Here is an 18,268-nt window from a genome sequence, read left to right as displayed (position 1 = left end):
TCTTGACATGTTCATGCTCACAGAAATATGTCATATTTCAGATTATCACAATTTTATGACATTTTCTATTGATAAAATGAAAAGGGTTATTTGAATACAAGAAGTTACAGAGAGCCGTGTCCTGACATGATCGTTTAGACCCATCTATTCAGTTTCAATGAACAATTGAGAGTACTATTAAAAACAAGGCTACACAAACTTCATCAAGGACATCTAATTCATCCTTGAAAGTATGTCTTCTATAAAGTACACAATTGGATTATCTATTCATATATATGTCTATACCAAGTACAAGGCCTGGGATTGTTAATGTGACTAGAAACAATGAAACATTATAGGCTCTGGTTCAAGGTTGTACTGTATTTTGTGATTTCTAACTAAATTGAAGGTGAGAAAGGCTAAAGCAAAAATAAACGATTATTTAGGAAATAAAGGGCGATGTGGTATCCTTTATACCCAAATAATGTGTCTGAGGCAGCAAGAACAGAATGGGTTCAACATAAATAATGGGGGATACCCGGCTTCGCCCAAAATCATATGGGGAGGGAGAATCAATCTGCAATGTTTACTTACTTCCGGTAATGGGAATAATAGGAGTCCAAACATTGTAAAGAAATATATATGCAGCATTAACATTAGTAAGACACTGAAAAACAAAAGAAATACAATTAGGACACAATTAGGACACAAAGTTTGCAGATAAGATCTAGAAACACTACCACTCACCACAACCAGAGTGAACAAGATTCCTGATAGGAATCGAAATACGGAAGGACATATTTCTAGTGAGTACCTAATTTTACTTATTTGGATCTGTCTTGAGAACATTTTTACCAGTGACTTTCATGAACGATCCTGATGAATTTGTTCACAGAATTATATACTCTTAGTATGGAGGAAAAAATCCAGAAATTCTACCCACGACTGGAATATGTATAATATGATGTCATAAATTAGCATATCTTAAAATGTGGTCTATCTGCCATTAGGGAGCATGCGAAAAACAATGGTGACCAAAAATTGACTGAGATAACTGAAAGTTAGACAGGGCAACTTTAGACTTTCCAAGACAGATTTGTGAAGCAATACATTAAAATGGAGGACTCCAATCTAAAAAAAAACTAGACTCCGAAGAGGAGCGGCAACAAGATCTGCTAATTTGATGACATCATCTGGTCACGCAACGGCATCACCCTGCAAGTAGACCTAGGACATGTGGTCATTCAGAGCATCAACAACAGCTGACAACACCTGAGGTCAGGTGAAAGTGCTCCTAGTGAGTTAAAATATTCAGTAGCAGTTTTAATACCGTATATATGGTGTTTTTAACAGTGATTCATACTATTACCAATAAGAGTGGTATTACCATACCTCACATGACCACAATAGACATGCCTTATTCCCAATGCCAGAATAATACACAACTAATATTTTTTAATTACAGAGGTATTCTTCTGTTTTGCATAAAATTACACATATATACCTCAATCCAAATCTGTTAATTCAGCCTAATTGGGAATCAAATAGTGTTGGCCGATCCAGAATCGGTAGATCGGGGATCGGCCGATATATCTGGGACTGAATCGGTCTTGAATCACACATTTATTTTTAAATTTAAACATATTAATTTCATATTTTTTTGGGAAGTAAATTAAATTAAACTTCAACAATACTTGCTTATTTTTGCTTACCGGGAGCGCTTTCGATGAACTTCCTCGTCATCAGCCGATGTTGTTGGCTCTGATGTATTTCTTTGAAACGGCTAGAGACCAACCTGATCAGGTGACATCACACTCGATGACATCACCATCTGGTCTCTAGCCGTTTCCAAGAAATACATCAGAGCCAACAACATCGGCTGTTGATGAGGAAGTTCTCGAAAGCGCTCCCGGTAAGCAAAAATAAACAAGTAGTGTTGAAGTTTAATTTAATTTACTTCCATTTTAGTACCACTATGTATGAATCTGCAATTCTACATATTTTTTTGGATTAGGATTAGACGTACATGTATGAAAATGTCACTCACAACTAAAAATAAATGGACCAAATTGTAAACTGATATTGTAACAATCTTGTGACTGGCACATGGGTTCCTTTGTTTCTAGTCATTTGACCCAACATATATATTAATGTTATGTGCAAATAAAATCACTGAGTCGGTCATGTGTTTGGAAAAATCACTCTCGCAAGTTGTATGTTCAAAACAAATACATTGACTGTTATACGCCAAGTTTATGTGATGTATAGGGCATAGAAAATCATATTCGGCAGACACCAGTTCTAAGCAAATACACACACCACATGCGGCCTATTGAGCAACTTTCATTTTCACGACAGGCAGAGTGGACGAGTCAAGCATCATACGAATCTAGTTACCACCATTTAGGGCTTCATTATTGTTTTAGCTTGAAAGCAAGTCCTTTCATTCAAAATAAAGATATTAGACTTTACATGTAATCAGCTCTGCCATGTTTTCATGTAGCTCATCATGGAGCGCAAAATGGTGTACCTGCAGATTAATTAATTATGCCTGGCAAACTTTTGATTCGCAGTGTGTGCTTGTTTGTGCTCTGCATGCTATGCCCTATGCCAATAGTGCATGACTAAGTGTTACATGCGTAAAACTCTGTTATACTCAAGCTTAATGATGCAAATTATTTAGAATTGCAGCTTCATACGTTGTAGTAATGAAAATTATTAATTTAGACTTCAACACTACTACCAGGGGCAGGAAACTTCCGACTTCGGTGACGTCATCAAGTGTAATGTCACCTGATCAGGTTGGTCTCTAGCCATTTCCAAGAAAACATCAGAGCTAACAACATCGGCTGATGACGAGGAAGTTCCTCGAAAGCGCTCCGAAATAAGCAAGTAGTGTTGAAGTTTAAATTAATAATTTTCAATGCAAATTATTGTTTCAATTTCAGGCTTTTGCTGATAAATCCTGGAGTTACACTATTTTGGTCTCCATGCTGGACAAACCAATATGGGAGATATCTCATTCCAGGATTCTTAGGTCCGTATGCACAAAACAAGTTTAATGTTAGACCTGGTCTAACCATGAAGGTTAGAGTTAGAGAGGGATCCTTTTACTCTTCTCTTTTACTCCTTTACTCAAGGGCACATCATGATAGCGTCACCGGGGCTCGAACCCGCAACCTTCCGATTATGAGTCAGAGCCCATTCCGCTCAGCTTATTATAGAATGAGGTATGTAAATACCAAAACGTTCCTTCTCTGTAGGACTTATCACAACAGTTGGACCCTGTCTAAAATTAGACCGGGTCTAACTTGTTTTGTGCATATGGACTCAATCTCTTTGATTCTTACACATAATTTACCTTGCGATCTTTGGTACAGTTCTGGTGATACTTTTTAATGTCTTCTTCATTAGACTCGAATTTTGCAGCAGAAAAAATGGCCTTAGTAATCGACGGAAACGTACTACCTACATGGGAAGAAGAAATCGATCAATTAAACAATCATAAATAAATAGAACATTTTACATCAACAACAACAGTGGTAGTATTCGCATATGTACTTTTCTGCACTTTGCCTAGTATTTTCACAACCTTTGTTATTTACTCTCTTAAGAAATCCATAAAAAGTCTTAAAAGACTTTTTATGGATTTTAACCGTACTTTATGAACATTATTTTGTAGAGTTATTGCTACAAGTCACACAAATATATTGGGCTATATTTCTTTTGAAATTTGCAATTTGCCATACTCCTATAGTTAGAATTCCAATTGAATTAACTCAACTTTCAACAGCTGTACTTGATCAATCCGCAATCGTATATCGCGCATTTCAAACTACAATGCGAACGTACGACCTTGGATACAATGCTAACCAATTACGAGTGTGTTGGCATGGTTGGATTCATTTCCACGTAACTCACACACAGTCGCACACGCTGGCGTACATCACACAATGTACAAAAAAATCGTCACGCTATTGAAAGCTGTGTTCATTCAATTGGAATTCCCACTATAGGGAATTTTTCAAATGGAATTGGCTAGGGTTAATTATTTTGAAATCAATACTCCCCCTGTATATATCTTCCACAACTGGCGTGAGTATTTCAAATGGAAGCTACCCAGTAACTCCTTCTGTGGAAGACTTTTAGCTAAATCGTGCACAGGGGAAAGGTGGATTTTGTGAGTGTCAATGCTTTTGTGACACATACACCTCTATCTAATTGCATCAATTCATTCTTAAGAAGTTTGCAAAAATGAATTATACTGTTATCAACGAATATGAACTTACTTACCTCATTACACTTATAATTGACAGTGACCATCCAATCAGCTAGTGATGTTATGATGATAAATACATACGCTATGAGCCATGGACTCTTGATAAACTGTTTCTTGCCTATAAGATGAGTCTGTGTATGAGGAATCAATATAAATAATGATGGCAATGGGCCATTGGCAATGGGCCATTCCATTTAAAATCCACACTACCCCTGTGGAAGAGTTTTGGAAATATCTTCCACAGAGGGGGGAGTATAAATTTCAAATGGAATGAACACATTAGCAGCTCCATTTGAAAATCACCCTCCCTCAGTGGTAGATCTGTGTTGAATCTTTCTCAGAGGGTGTATGAGATTCAAATGGAGCTGCCTAATGTGTTCATTCTATTTGAAATTCATACTCCCCCTGTGGAAAATATTTCCAAAATCTTCCACAGGGGTAGTGTGAATGTTAAATGGAATAGCCTAATGTGCCAAGGAATAATGTACAAGTGGAAGGGTTAACAAAATCTTGATTTTTTTTTCACTCTTTTTGTTAGTTATCATTCCAGCTCCAGTGACACCTCATTACTGGAACTTTGCATGTATTTTAATAGGTATCATCATTTTACTCTAACAAATCAATATAACAGTGCTGTAGTGCTAGTTTTCATGCCCCTCAAGTAAGCATAGGCCTAATCCTACCTAGGACAACATGCATGAAGTGTCACTGGAGTTGGAACAGATAATAGTTATACCCACAGAGGACTAAAGAGCGCGTACCACCAGTCAAAGTCTCCACCTCATCTGATAATGAGGGCCGATTGTTCCATGAAATGCGACAGGCAAGACTGTTACGCAATTACCGCGTATTTACATGGTCTATTTCGTAATCGCGAAAGTACGCAACGCTCTACCGCGTATAGGCACGCAGCGCCGGCGTGATTGTTTGACACGGCACGATCAAACAATCGGCCCTCATGAATATGCGAGAACTGGTAGCATTCAATACACAGGGACTTTGACTGGTGGTACTTTCTCTGCTTATCTCTTTCCTCTATGGTTATACCATATCAACAGCAACGAAAATGGCAATTTTCATGCTAAAATAGACTTAAATTAAAACAATTGTGGGCAATACAACTTATTCCTGGTCTTTAGAGCCTAAAAGTCACGGTATTTCGAGCCAGGAGGGCAACTAACACCCCCTTTTCCCAGTTGATACACCTCTACATAGTGCAGACCATCTTACACAATCAAACATTTTCATAATGTACAAGGTGACATCTTACTTTTATCACTGCATCAGCAAGGAAAATCAGTAAACATGCTAATTCAATGGTTTCAGTTGCCCCACATGGAAGATTGATGGGATCGCCACGGTAACGGGGATCGGCGGTTCCATTTGTTGTGATGGATGATGGTTTCTCGATGAATGCCAACACCAGTATGGTAGTTATTGTTAAATACAATGTCCTGGAATTACAAAAACAAAAGAAAATGTTCAGAATTTCAACAACATTTACCAATGGAAACTCATATTGGTAGTCATTGTTTGAACCTATTTTTATTCTAATTTTTACCTTCAAAGTGCCCAAGAAATGATTATTTTGATGCATTAACTCAAATTTTTCCCCAATCCAATTTGGAAAAAAGAGGCATCCCAGACTTAAATGTATTTTTATCCTGAAGTTGGACAAAAGTTGGTCAGTTGATGAAGTGGAATATAACCATTGGGCTGTTCCAGCTGAAATTCATACACCCCCTATTGAAGGTATGACCTTAATCTTCCACACAGGGAGTGTGAATTTCAAATGGGGTTACCTCCATTTGAAATTCACACCCCCTGTGTGGGAGACTGAAGGTCACATCATCCATGGGATAGGGTATAACCCATTATTTCCAAGCAGGGTATACATATTGACCTATCTTTCCAATCTTCCTCAACGTTACATTTTTAATGCATTCCTTGCGTTAAGAAATCCGGACAGAATTCTACATCCCTCTTGTTAACTTTTTGGATGAAATAAAAAGGCATACATTATAGTGTCTTTACTAAAATAGTGTCACTAGATTGATGGAGGATTATAAATGGACTCATTATTATCATTAATATTTCCGAGTCCATGACAGACGGGAGAGGAAGGGGGTCAATGGAAAGGGTGGGTTCAGGGGTGTGAAGCAGATTTGGGGTGCATTTCAGGCTTTTCGATTTCTGATCAGAAAACTGGTTTATTTCATGACAAATATACCAGAATTTTGAACAGCATACAAAAGAAATCTATTTTGGAGGCTCTTTTTCACCAAATTTAGTACTTTTTTTTTAAATCCCAACTGCAAAATTACCCCCTCCCATGCTCAAATGTTACACATCTGAAAATAACGCCATTGCATAATACCATACTTTTAGTGGCAGTGATTGCGACCATTAGGGTTAATAATCTGTCTTGAAATGTGGAAGGGGAACAATCAGCCTGAATTGTCAAAAAGTGGCTGAAAAGAACAAAAAACAAATGGATCATTTTGCCAAAAGGTAGGGGACACATCACCCATCCCTATTCCCCCCATGATTGATGCCCTTAATTAAGGCAATTGATCAAGGGGGGTCATTCCCATTGTGGCCTGTACACCATCTGCGAGAAAAGAAAACATGTAAAAAGGTTATTTTTTTGTGGGTAGGCATGATACGCTCTTAACATGTTTAGGGTGTCAAAATAGGTGTGTGTTACCTGTTTAGTTAGAGGCTTGTTTAAAGTGCTTTTCAAAAGTTGATTCTCACGGATGGTGTACAGGCCATAATGGGAGTGACCCTATCCCCCCACCGGCAATTGATCACCTACCATTGTACAGGCCATGAGTAGTATAGTCTGTAGTACCATAACGATACGGAGTCTATCTTGTGGTTTATACTGCGATATCTCACACCATCTTCTATGAACACTACAGCTTGTAGCAAGGCAGTTGCATCTGAAAATGTAATTAAAATTCAAAATTAAAATATATAAAACCTGGATGGGAGATTTTCATGTACCAGGTACCGGTACCTTATTCAACTAAACTAGCACTCCTTTCCTATAATTAGCCACCCACTGTGAACTGTTCTAACACACATATTTTTATGTAGCCCTATATATATATAGAGGTAAATAACAGGGGCGCTATATATATAAAGGTAAGTAACATGAGTCATTGGATTGAGGGGCCCCAGCTGTTTTGCGGAAATCTTCAATGGGAATTTCACAATTGTCGCTTCTATCATATTGGGCTCATTGGCCTTAAAAATCCTAGAGGTAAATCATTACCCTATAGACCACTTGACATCACTGTTTATCAACAAAGCCGAGGGACTCGTCTATCGATGTGCTCGAATGAGCCGCTACACTTGTTCAATGGCTTTCCTGTACTATATGAAATGTGGCGGGCGATTTAAAATGCACGTGTTCTTAGCAGACTACGATGCGCGACGCACACTGCAGGGCAACGAACAATGGAAATTGCCATAATGCGCGCGCATACTGCCGGGCAATGACGTCACATGCCAAGTGGTCTATAGGCTAGGCCTATACCTAAACCCAAATCCAAAACGCTATAAATCATAACGCATAATCATAATCATAACCTCTCAATTGTTCTTGAACTTCTACTTTTTGCATGATTGTAATGCCCAATGGTATGAAAGACTAAGCCTGAAGTGCTTTAATTACAGAAAATTTAAGTTTTATTCCGAGTTCACCGATCGAGTGATGGTTGACAAGTCTCATGCATTTTTAGGCACCCAATCATTGAATCAGTGACGTATAAACTGTGCGCATCTCGCTGTTCGTCTTTAGTTGTATGTCTTATTACCGGTAATATGTTCCAGCTATGTATGTGAAGTTCTGCTCAATAATGATCGGCGAGCTAATACACGCATTGACGATAATTATACATACAGGCGCTGGAATGAAATTAGCAATTTTCTTCGTTTTACCTCATTTGTTTGGCTCGAAATTAAAAGGTGACAATGTCACACGTTATATAAATTGAGCTCAAAACTTGTGCACTATTTCCGTACACAGTGCACGATTTGAGCAATCCGTGGTGCGTTATTTTCAGGTTGTGTTATTAACTATTAACACAAAGATGATGATTTCCCCACAGTTCAGTCAAATCTATCAAAAGTTTAAGAACTTCCTTTTTGTAAGCCCCATTAACATTGTGTCGCAACATACCAGGTGATGATCATTATGATTTGTTAATGTGTTTTTTTTATAATTATCATTTCATGTGAACTTGAAAATACATTATCATGATTATTACCTTCAGTGAAATTTTACTTGTTGATGAACTTTCTCTTTTGTAAGCCCATACCAGGTGGTGATCGTTAACCTATGATTTGTGAATGTGTTTTTCAAAATATAAAAAACATTATTTATGACCATTCAATAAATTTTACTTGTTGATGAATTCTCTTTTTTATAAGCCCATCAACTTTGTGTCGTACATGAAATACCAGGTGCGATCATTATGCATGCTATTACTTCCACTTTGTCATTTCACACCAATTTTTTTGGGTGGGGTGTCCAAAAATGCTAAACTCTGAATTTTCTTAAATACGCGCGTGTACATGTTTGTATAGAAAAGAAAAGCAAGAAAGGTAGTCAATGTACCCTAAAAATGTTTTCTAAGACTGTGGAACTTGACCCCCTGAATAAATGTACATGCATAAACCTTAATAGGCCTATTATTATGTCCCCCCGTTACTATACTTAAAACCATGGATCCGCCTCTCAAAAAGGGCTACTTTGCTGACAGAGCCCGTTTTCGTAAATCCGCCTTTACCATAAATCCATGATTTTGCTGAAACAAATGTGACCATCAATAGTGATCATCAATAGTGACCCAGCCTTGTATTACCTACACGGTCTTAGCTAGCCACCCGTCTGGCCGTCATTTTAGACGGCCAGTTTGCTCCTGGGACGGGCAAAATTAATGCCTTTGACAGATGCTGTATTATAAATTGTATGTTTTGAGAAGCTAATTGACCTTTTTAGTAGACCCAATTTGTAGAACAAGGCCATATATATCAGCACATATTTGAACTCTTTGAACCCCCAATGTCTGGTAAATGTTTTAAAGGTCAAATTAGGACAGGCAATTTTATTCAAATGACGGACAACCCTTAATTTCTAGCTAAGACCCTGATCACCTACCATCATTTCTCTCATTATCTCCTCCTATTAATTCAGCAACTGATGATGGTCTCTCCTCTACAGAGTCAAACACAGAACTGACTTGGAGTTGTAATTCTGTTGTCATTTTCTCTTATAAAACAGCCAATAATAATGTCAAGTTATCAAAAGTTTTCAAATTCAGTTGACACTTGAGACAAAGTTCAAACTGATTGAAGTTTGAATTCATGAAATAGTTCAGTTTCTATTCACTGGAAATCCATTAATCCACCACAAAGATTTGACATAAACAAAATCCAACAGTCAAAATCAAAATATAAGTGTTTACCATGTGTTTACACTTGCAACAAGTTCATTTCTATGCACTCTACATGTACATTGTACATACACTGCACAGTGACAGTACTACTGGTCGATCACATATACATTGTATCTTCCTGGCCAGTCATATCAGGGAATTGTAGGTCTTCCTGTCTGTCCAGTCTCTTACACAATATGGTACAAGCCAAGATGTACAAGAGTTTCAAAGGACATGTAGTTCATTCTGGGACAAGAATATTTCCAGTTCCTTTTATTAAATGCCAAGTAGCTTCAGCTGTATATTACTCATTTTACAAAGTACATAATCAAGTGGTACTTAATTTTCATGATTTTCATAACTCGACAAGTTTAACAGTTTGCTGCATTTGCAGTTTCCTTAAGATAAATCCTATGGCTGCTCGTAACTATTTAGCTGTCTCTTTCCAATTCACATGAAGTTGAATGTGTACTGTAGTGTATGGTGTAAAAGCACAAAAATAAAAACTTTTTGAAAATATCTCACTAAATGTTAACCCTGATAAGCTTATCCACATGATCAAGCAATAAGCTTATCCACGTGACCAAATGAATGAAAACAACTGAATGAGTAATTTGTGACATTCCAGGGTCACTCTAGACTGCTATACATTCCTTTTTTGATAAACAATTCATACCATTCCATGCATTTTAAAAACACAACACATCCCCTGGTGACTACTTGGTGTTTTTCATGGGTGGCGCGATTCTCTCGGGTACAGTTGAAGATTTATAGCTGTTGGATCAGATTCAGAACAGGATAAGTGGTGTTTCCATGCTCAGAGGGATTAGAGGGATGATAAATTAAATGGTCTACTACAGTAGACTACGGCCACTCACTCTGACTGCACATGAATAACATTTGAAGCATTAACTTTGCACTATAAGCCCTTTCACAACCTCGGAATCAATGTACATTGTGGGTAATTTTAAAATAATATGCTCCAACAGCTCAGGAGATAAACATTGACAACTCGCCATAGTACCGTACTGACGCGAGTATAGTCCCACCTTCGAGTATAGTCCCACCCCCAATTTTGAAAAATTGCAGAAATTAGAAAAAAAAAAAAAATATTTTAAGTTATTTATTTTTTCGGCTTTGGAGTGTCCCAGGACCTAGACCTAAATGCTAAATATCATTCATGGTTGACCTAAAAAAAAAAAAAAATTCAAGATATTTTGTATTTTAATATGAAAATTGATAATTTGTATTCATGTCATACTCTATTAATGATTTCAAAATGCATTCAAATTCAATGCATTTTGAAATCATTAATAGACTATGACATGAATACAAATTATCAATTTTCATATTAAAAATACAAAATATCTTGAAATTTTTTTTTTTTTTTTTTTTTTAGGTCAACCATGAATGATCCTAGCATTTAGGTCTAGGTCCTGGAACACTCTAAAGCCGAAAAAAAAAATATCTTTAAAAAAAAAATAAAATAAATTTTTTTTTTTTTGAAATCGAGTATAGTCCCACCCCCAATTTTGAAAAATGTTCACCCAAAACGGGTGGGACTATACTCTGGCCAGTCATCTGGTATTTCAAGAAGTGAACTTTGCACTTTGTACAAAACACTTTCGACATACATGTAATATGTGTTTTGCATATTTTTTGGTCTTGATATCTTCGGAACACTTGCATAAGACAAGGGAAGTATTGATGAGCTAGCGGGGAATCCGTTTCAGGCACAGTTCATTAAACACATTATCAATGGAGGAGATTGGGTTGTTTATCTCTCAAACCCTGTTGTTCATGCACAGAAGATGTGCAGTCATTCTAGCCTCGAATGTGAAGCTATCGGTGAGCGAATTTGTGGCTAGACTTTTCAAGCAACTCACAATATTTATACGCAGTTGGTAGACAACAAAGAATTCAGTCTAATCATGACGTCCACTCTTCTATTTAACCCTAACCCTACCCGTGGTTTTTTTGCTATCGGAAGGGAAAGAAGAAACGAAAAAGGAGAGACAATGAGGAGAAAAGTCACTTGGCACCCCCGGGATTCGAGCCTGGGACCCCTCGCATGCCATGCAGAAGATCCCCAGCATGTAGCCACACAGGTGACGTTGGCCCGGCCAACGATTCCCTGGGTATATATGACTTGGGCTGATTGCGTCATCAAGTCATGTGGAATGCATGCACCCAGAGTGGTTTTAATAGTGAGCTTTAGTGAGACCTAGTTGGGTTAGGGTTAAGGAGGCATAAGTCTAGGAAAAACATGCATATTAATATAATATATTATGTGACCAGCTCCAACAAAACCCGGAACAAGTCGCCAGACAAGTTTTGAGTTACATGTATAGGCCTTTACAGATTAAATGACATTCCCGTAACAAAAATCAAATTTTGGAATTCTTAATTTCATGGTATTTGACCTTGGGACTGAGTGGACTTTCAAATCCTTGAAATTACTTACTAATAAAAATTCCCTTTAAAAGGGAAAGCCAGCCTCAATGTAGAAGAGGTCTTGTAATTAGTTTTGGTCAATGTGAAAGGCATTTTTAGGATCACGCTTACATCTACATGACAGTCCACCAAACCATCAACGATGAGAACATGCACACTGAAACAGCAGAAAACATTAATTCCTAATCTCATGTCAACTCTTTTAATTCATTACATGTACTCCAAATTGTTCTGGTCTGTTTGTTTTGTTGTTGTTGTTGTTGTTGTTGTCGTTGGTTTTTTTGTCTTTTCAGCTTTTTACCCACGATATCTCAATTTCCAATTTTGTAATACCAGAACTTACGAACTCAATATCTTCGCTTAGGAATGTCCGATTTCACTGCTTTCGATATATACACTGCCGGTTTGAGTTAACTTACATGTACATTTTATTTTAAAATAACTTAATTAATTCGCAATGTATAGTTTAAGCCTACTATATTATAATAGATAGTGGCCAGCACATTTATAAAGGACTGGTTACTCACTACAATCTTCACTCTTAAACTGTGTTTTTCTGAATGTGCTGATCATGTTGATTGCTAGTCGGAAACTCCCTGCGAAGCTATGGACATGGCATCTTACATACTCCATTCTATAACAGTCTGCCTAGTGCCTTGTGTGTTTTCTCTTCAATCATTTTGTTGAATGTAATTTTATGAATCAAATAGTTATGTGTCATTTTATTTATAATAAAGAAGTTATTAAATTAATAAAGTAAGACAATTTATTTATCTATAAGTGCATGTCAAATGGGGTACATTGTTCAATACTATATGCATAAATTATGCCCATATTATAGCTAGGCCCTAAAAACTTTATTTTGCATCGGATTTTTCCCGTTGAAAAGACAAAACTGATGTTTATGATAGCAACCATTTCATCAATAACATTTTGAGTCATTTTTATCCATAAAACGACACAGGATATGATAGATAACTACTTTCACATCAATATCAATATCAATATGGTCCATATGATCACAGATTGTTGAGAATCTGTGATATGATCCGAGGATATGATGAAGATTTTGATTCTATAGATCTGTTATCAACATGATATCACGCTGTTCAGTGGTCAAGGAGTAAGGACCCCGGTCAAGGACACTGATATGACATCATAGGTGATGTCAGATTTTCTTCTGCTGACCATATGATGCTATATATATTAACTATTATTGTTACATTTAGGCCTTTAAACTTTTAAAGTCATAATTAATTAGTTCAAACATAACTTTGGTAATACTCACTGCGTTTTCGCTCGTTGAAACGGCAAAACATACTTACTTTTCCTAACAAATCGAATTAAAATATTTTTAAAAAAATTTATCCACAAAAAGTAAAAAAAAAAATCATTCCAATACCACTAAAATATAATCTCTTGAGTAAACTGACCCCAAACCTGAAACAGGTACCAGCCCCGAATGGGCTGGCGAAAAGAGGTTTTATTTAATTAATAATTGTCAGTTGAACTATGATAATCCCTATTCAATCCTGTGTAAGGCAGGAAACTAATTAGCACATTACTCGGAATGGCAATTTTGCAAAAAAAAAGGTATCATTTACAAAATCATCCATATTGATGCTATGTATATAATTTTGGTATCATTTTGAAGCTTATTGTTTTGTGCTTACATTTTTATTCAAATCATGAAATGTCAAAAATGCGACTTGTTCCTGGTTTTGTCAGAACGGGTCACATATGCATACCATGCCATGGTCATGACCATGTACATGTAGAGGAACATCGTCATATTTTTGACGGAAAATAAAAAAAAGTTTTGAAGTTTTGCTTGTTTTGGGGTTAGTCGATCGGTTTTTTTTTTTTTGGTTTTTTTTTCAACAAAAAAAGTGTAGGGTCGGGCCCAATAATAGGGTTGGTCTTTTTGGCCTTATAGAGTACCGGTACTCTATATGTCTACTTGTATATATAGCCATTCTCAGGGAACGGCTGTCTACTACAGCGTCTCTACAATCCACCAGGGAATAAAGTCGGTTTTCACTCATTGTTCAAAATGCGACATGTACACTAAATACAGCCCCCGAAATGGTCTACTTTTAGCGGACCTCAACTCTGAAACAGTTTAGTCATAGTTGAAAAAAATGCGATCGCCAACCTTTTGCTTACCTTTGGACGAATTTGTAGCAGTCTCCGTGTCAAAGAATGCCTGGTACTTGCCCGGTACAAACATAGAAATGGCCACATTGCATCAGTCCCGTTAAGGGTATACGAGGTATTGTTGGTCGAAGCAGCCACAAAATTGATTTTCATTAAATCTAAAGCGATATGTTATTGAAAAATAACACTTGTGGTGTTTTGCAAAAGTTCATTCTACAAATCATATTCTTTGAAAACTTGCTTAATTTATTGTTGTTAATGAGTTATGTACGTTTTACAAAAGTGTTGTTGTTTCAGCCCTCTTTACAACAACTCAAGAACCACAGGACCTACAAAAGTATATCTGTGATATTTGAATTCTTCTACACGATCGCTATGAATTGAGCAATGCAATTTTCACTACCATTCGCAAGATGCTGTGAACTACATTTTTTTGTTGCTGCTTCGACCAACAATACATCGCACAGCGTAATGTTTCCGTATATAAAATCATTTACTACGACGGCGAATTCATCCAATCAGCGCGCGAGTAGCTCGTGACTTGTAACGAAATGACGTCATCGCGAATGTTAGTAACATTGCAATTTCATTCATAAATCGGTGATCGGCTACTTTCGGAAATTGGTTACCCATAGTGCATAGCGTGAATCAACATGGTTTCCGTGTAGCCGTCTCGCTGGTAAGTAAACTGAGCTTTTCAATGCTTCAAACCCTGTAAAAAACGGTCAAGAAATGGATTTTTCCTGATTTTTTAAAGATTGAAAACTGTCTGATATTAGGGAGTGCGATTTTGAGACCCAGTATGCAATATTTTGATACGAAAATGCGATTTTAAAATGGGAATATCTTACAAACTTAGGTGAATGTGATTTGTCTTGAAGTTTTTTCTTCATTACGAACAACTGAAGCTTTCAATGCAGTTGGTCCGAGAGGCTGGACAAAATTTTACTGTCCTGGACAATTTTGTGTTTATAGGGTAGCTTTTTGTCACGATCCAGCAAAGTGGCCATGTCTCGACCGACTTTGGGACCATTTCAGAGCTTCCGGTATGGTGAATTTCGCTAATTGTGAAATTAGCCCACATGTCTTATTTACAACACTGTGAAATATTAATTGCTTATGCTGATGGATATATGGTGAAGGGTAATTTCTTTGTAAATAGCAGACATTAATTTTCCCACTATTTATTTGGGGTGAATTTTCAGTAGAAATTGTCCATGATATTATAAGGGGGCTGTCATTTTCTTTGGGGGGGGGGGTAAGTGCCGGGTATGAATATACGGGGGCGGGGGGGCATAGAATTTTAGACCAAAAATAAGGGTATAATTTGTTTACGCCATAAAAATAGGTTGGGAGTTTTGACCTGAAATGGGAGGGAGGAGGGCCAGGGGGTCATAAAAATGTAGCTCAAAGTGGTAGGGGGTTTAAAAAAATTTGACGCTGCCCACCAGAGGTATTCATGACCCCCTACCGCGGGTCCCACACCACCCGGAGAAAATGATACCCCTAAAGGTTTTTTTTCTTTCACAAAATACTATATTTAATTCTATGCAAAAAGGGGGCTGAATTTTTTACCCCTCTGAAGGAGGGGGGGTACTTCAAAAATATCACCTTCATTTTTCAATTTTTCTCATAGAACATTAGTTACCGGAGCTCTGAAAATAAATAATATTAGGTCTGAAAGGGCCCTATTTTCCCATTAAATTGCATCAGGTCCCCTGTTACCAAGTGTTTGTGAACGGCACCGACGGGGAGAAAATGAAAAATAAATTAAATTGGTGAGTGACCGCACCAGGGGTGGTGTTCAGGGTAACATTCTCGGTGGCGAAACAAGACTTTCGTAAACAAGGGAACAGCTAAGGGACCATTCACAAACACTTGTAACGGGGGGGCTGATGCAAAAAAGGGGGTGTCTGAAATTTTTATTTACCACTTTTTTTTTACACTTTATTTTTACCACTGTCCCAGCTCTTTCCTAACAAATTGTCTAAATTTATATTTTCTTTTTCAGGCCTGCTAAAAGATGAGAGCTACTGTACAAGCAACAACCAACTGGTAGTCATCATTGATGGATGCCTCGTGAGCCATTTCATGTCACTTTTTGCAGCAAAGGCAGTCAAAACAAATGCAACATAAGGACTGAAATGATGACGGAGTTCAGAAACGCACTTCAATGTCGCTAATTGAAGAACAATACTAGTATTGAAAGTCGTGACTCATAAATTAGGTGTAATGGAATGTGTAAAATGTTATTCAGATCTATTATAAATATTCAATTTAGACAGAATACAATTTCATTCGATTTTAATTTAAGGTATGAAAAATTGCTTACATTGATTTTTAACTCCTTGGATTAAAATCAAATTAAATTGAATCGAATTGGATTTCAATCCAAGCAATTTTTTTAACATTAAAAATCGAATTAGATTGAATGTTTCTAATAGATTAGAATTCACAAATTTCATTTAAATGTTTTAATCCAATTGATTGATTTTTAAGTTGAGGAATTTTGAGAGAGTATACTGGATATCTTTCATCACACTGGAGGCTGGTAAAAAATTCCCATCATTGTTGAACTATTTTGGTTTGGTTGCTTATTTATGCAAAACACAAAAAACATTAAACAAATTGTGCTTTTTATTTTTTTATTTTTTACTTTCTTACAGATCTCAAAATAAACAGTGATCAAAACTACATCATGCTTATTTCATGAACTCTTGTCTTTTTAAATGTATCAGAAAAATAGGTGTAAAAACTTAAGTAATTATTTATAAGTACATAAAGATCATTTCTTTTTGTCTATTGGCAGTCACTAGTATTTTGGGAAGGAATGTGGGAATGTGTGCAGGCCTTGAATTTCAATTTTGTTTTTGGGAGGGAGGCTTGAAAATGTGCCCCCCACAAAAAAAACAAATCCTGAAATTTGAAGCCTGCACACAAGTCTTCCCAAAAGACTACTAAGGGCACTAAGACAAAAAGGTGATGAAGAATGCCTTGAAAATGACAAAAATCTGGGGCACCAAAACCAAAATGCTAATCTTCATGAGAGAAATAGTGTCGTCTGCCAATAATAAAGGCATAAAGCATTTACAAGACAAGGGTTTAGGACCAGAAGGCCCTATCTGCAATAGCTGCCAGGTGTCATATTTTGGAGATATATGTACACTACTTAATGCAGAAATAATGTCTACAGGGCAGCTATTGCAATTGGGGCCTTCTGGTCTGAAACCCCTTGAATTTTAATTATTGGAATGAAGGTACACCTTACCCATCACCCCCCCTCCAGAAACCTTGGCTATACATTGGTTTACCTCAAGTTCAGTAGTGACATCGGTGTATATTTTGGTGGGCCAGTGGAGTATTGAATTGCAAGCATTAAGTTAATTGCACAGAGCGCACATGTATATACAAGGGTGGTTTGTATGGCATAACCACGAAAAGACGTCACTATTGAACTTGAGGCTAACCAAATAAAAGTTCCTGCTCATCGGACATTTCCAATCATTCTATGCTAGCTACATACAGTCTATAAGGAATTCTGCATTGCAGTTGTAGGCATCACACATTGTGAGTGTCACTTGTTGAGTGCCTTATTGTTTTTATAATTAGAGCAAATATTTACCAGTGCATCATGCATGTAGTTAGTGTATGCACCACATAAAATCGCTATGCAAGTATTTAAGTTCTTATAAAATAGTCAACCTCCAGGTAAGATTTTTCTTCGAAAAATTAAATTCTTGACTTTTTCAGTTAGGCAGCATGTTTGGAGAGTTTTGAATACATGCAACACATAACAGATGCCAGCTGTCCACTTCCAAACCATCATCTTTTTTTACTTTCAAGAATTGTGCCATTATCTTCAGTTGTTCTACTGCATCTGTAATTAGAATTAGAAAAAAAATAGCCAATGATTAATTACAAATTATCAGGACTGTGGACCGCCTTTTACCTG

The 18,268-nt window shown here is 36.8% G+C and overlaps 1 protein-coding gene across 1 annotated transcript in view; it reads right to left on the bottom strand.

The window, feature by feature from the left end:
- The window catches only part of LOC140166776 (two pore channel protein 2-like), an 88,096-nt gene that overhangs the window by 66,178 nt on the left and 3,650 nt on the right, over positions 1-18,268 (bottom strand). The window contains exons 2-6 of the mRNA XM_072190268.1: positions 7,077-7,203; positions 5,529-5,712; positions 4,273-4,389; positions 3,341-3,447; positions 574-646 (exon numbers count right to left, since the gene is read on the bottom strand). Of these exons, the coding sequence (XP_072046369.1) occupies positions 574-646; positions 3,341-3,447; positions 4,273-4,389; positions 5,529-5,712; positions 7,077-7,203 (608 nt within the window). The remainder of the gene's footprint in view (positions 1-573; positions 647-3,340; positions 3,448-4,272; positions 4,390-5,528; positions 5,713-7,076; positions 7,204-18,268) is intronic.

This window comes from Amphiura filiformis, chromosome 12 (genome assembly GCF_039555335.1).
Source record: "Amphiura filiformis chromosome 12, Afil_fr2py, whole genome shotgun sequence".
NCBI lineage: Eukaryota > Metazoa > Echinodermata > Ophiuroidea > Amphilepidida > Amphiuridae > Amphiura > Amphiura filiformis.
This window is presented reverse-complemented; position numbering and strand designations above follow the sequence as displayed.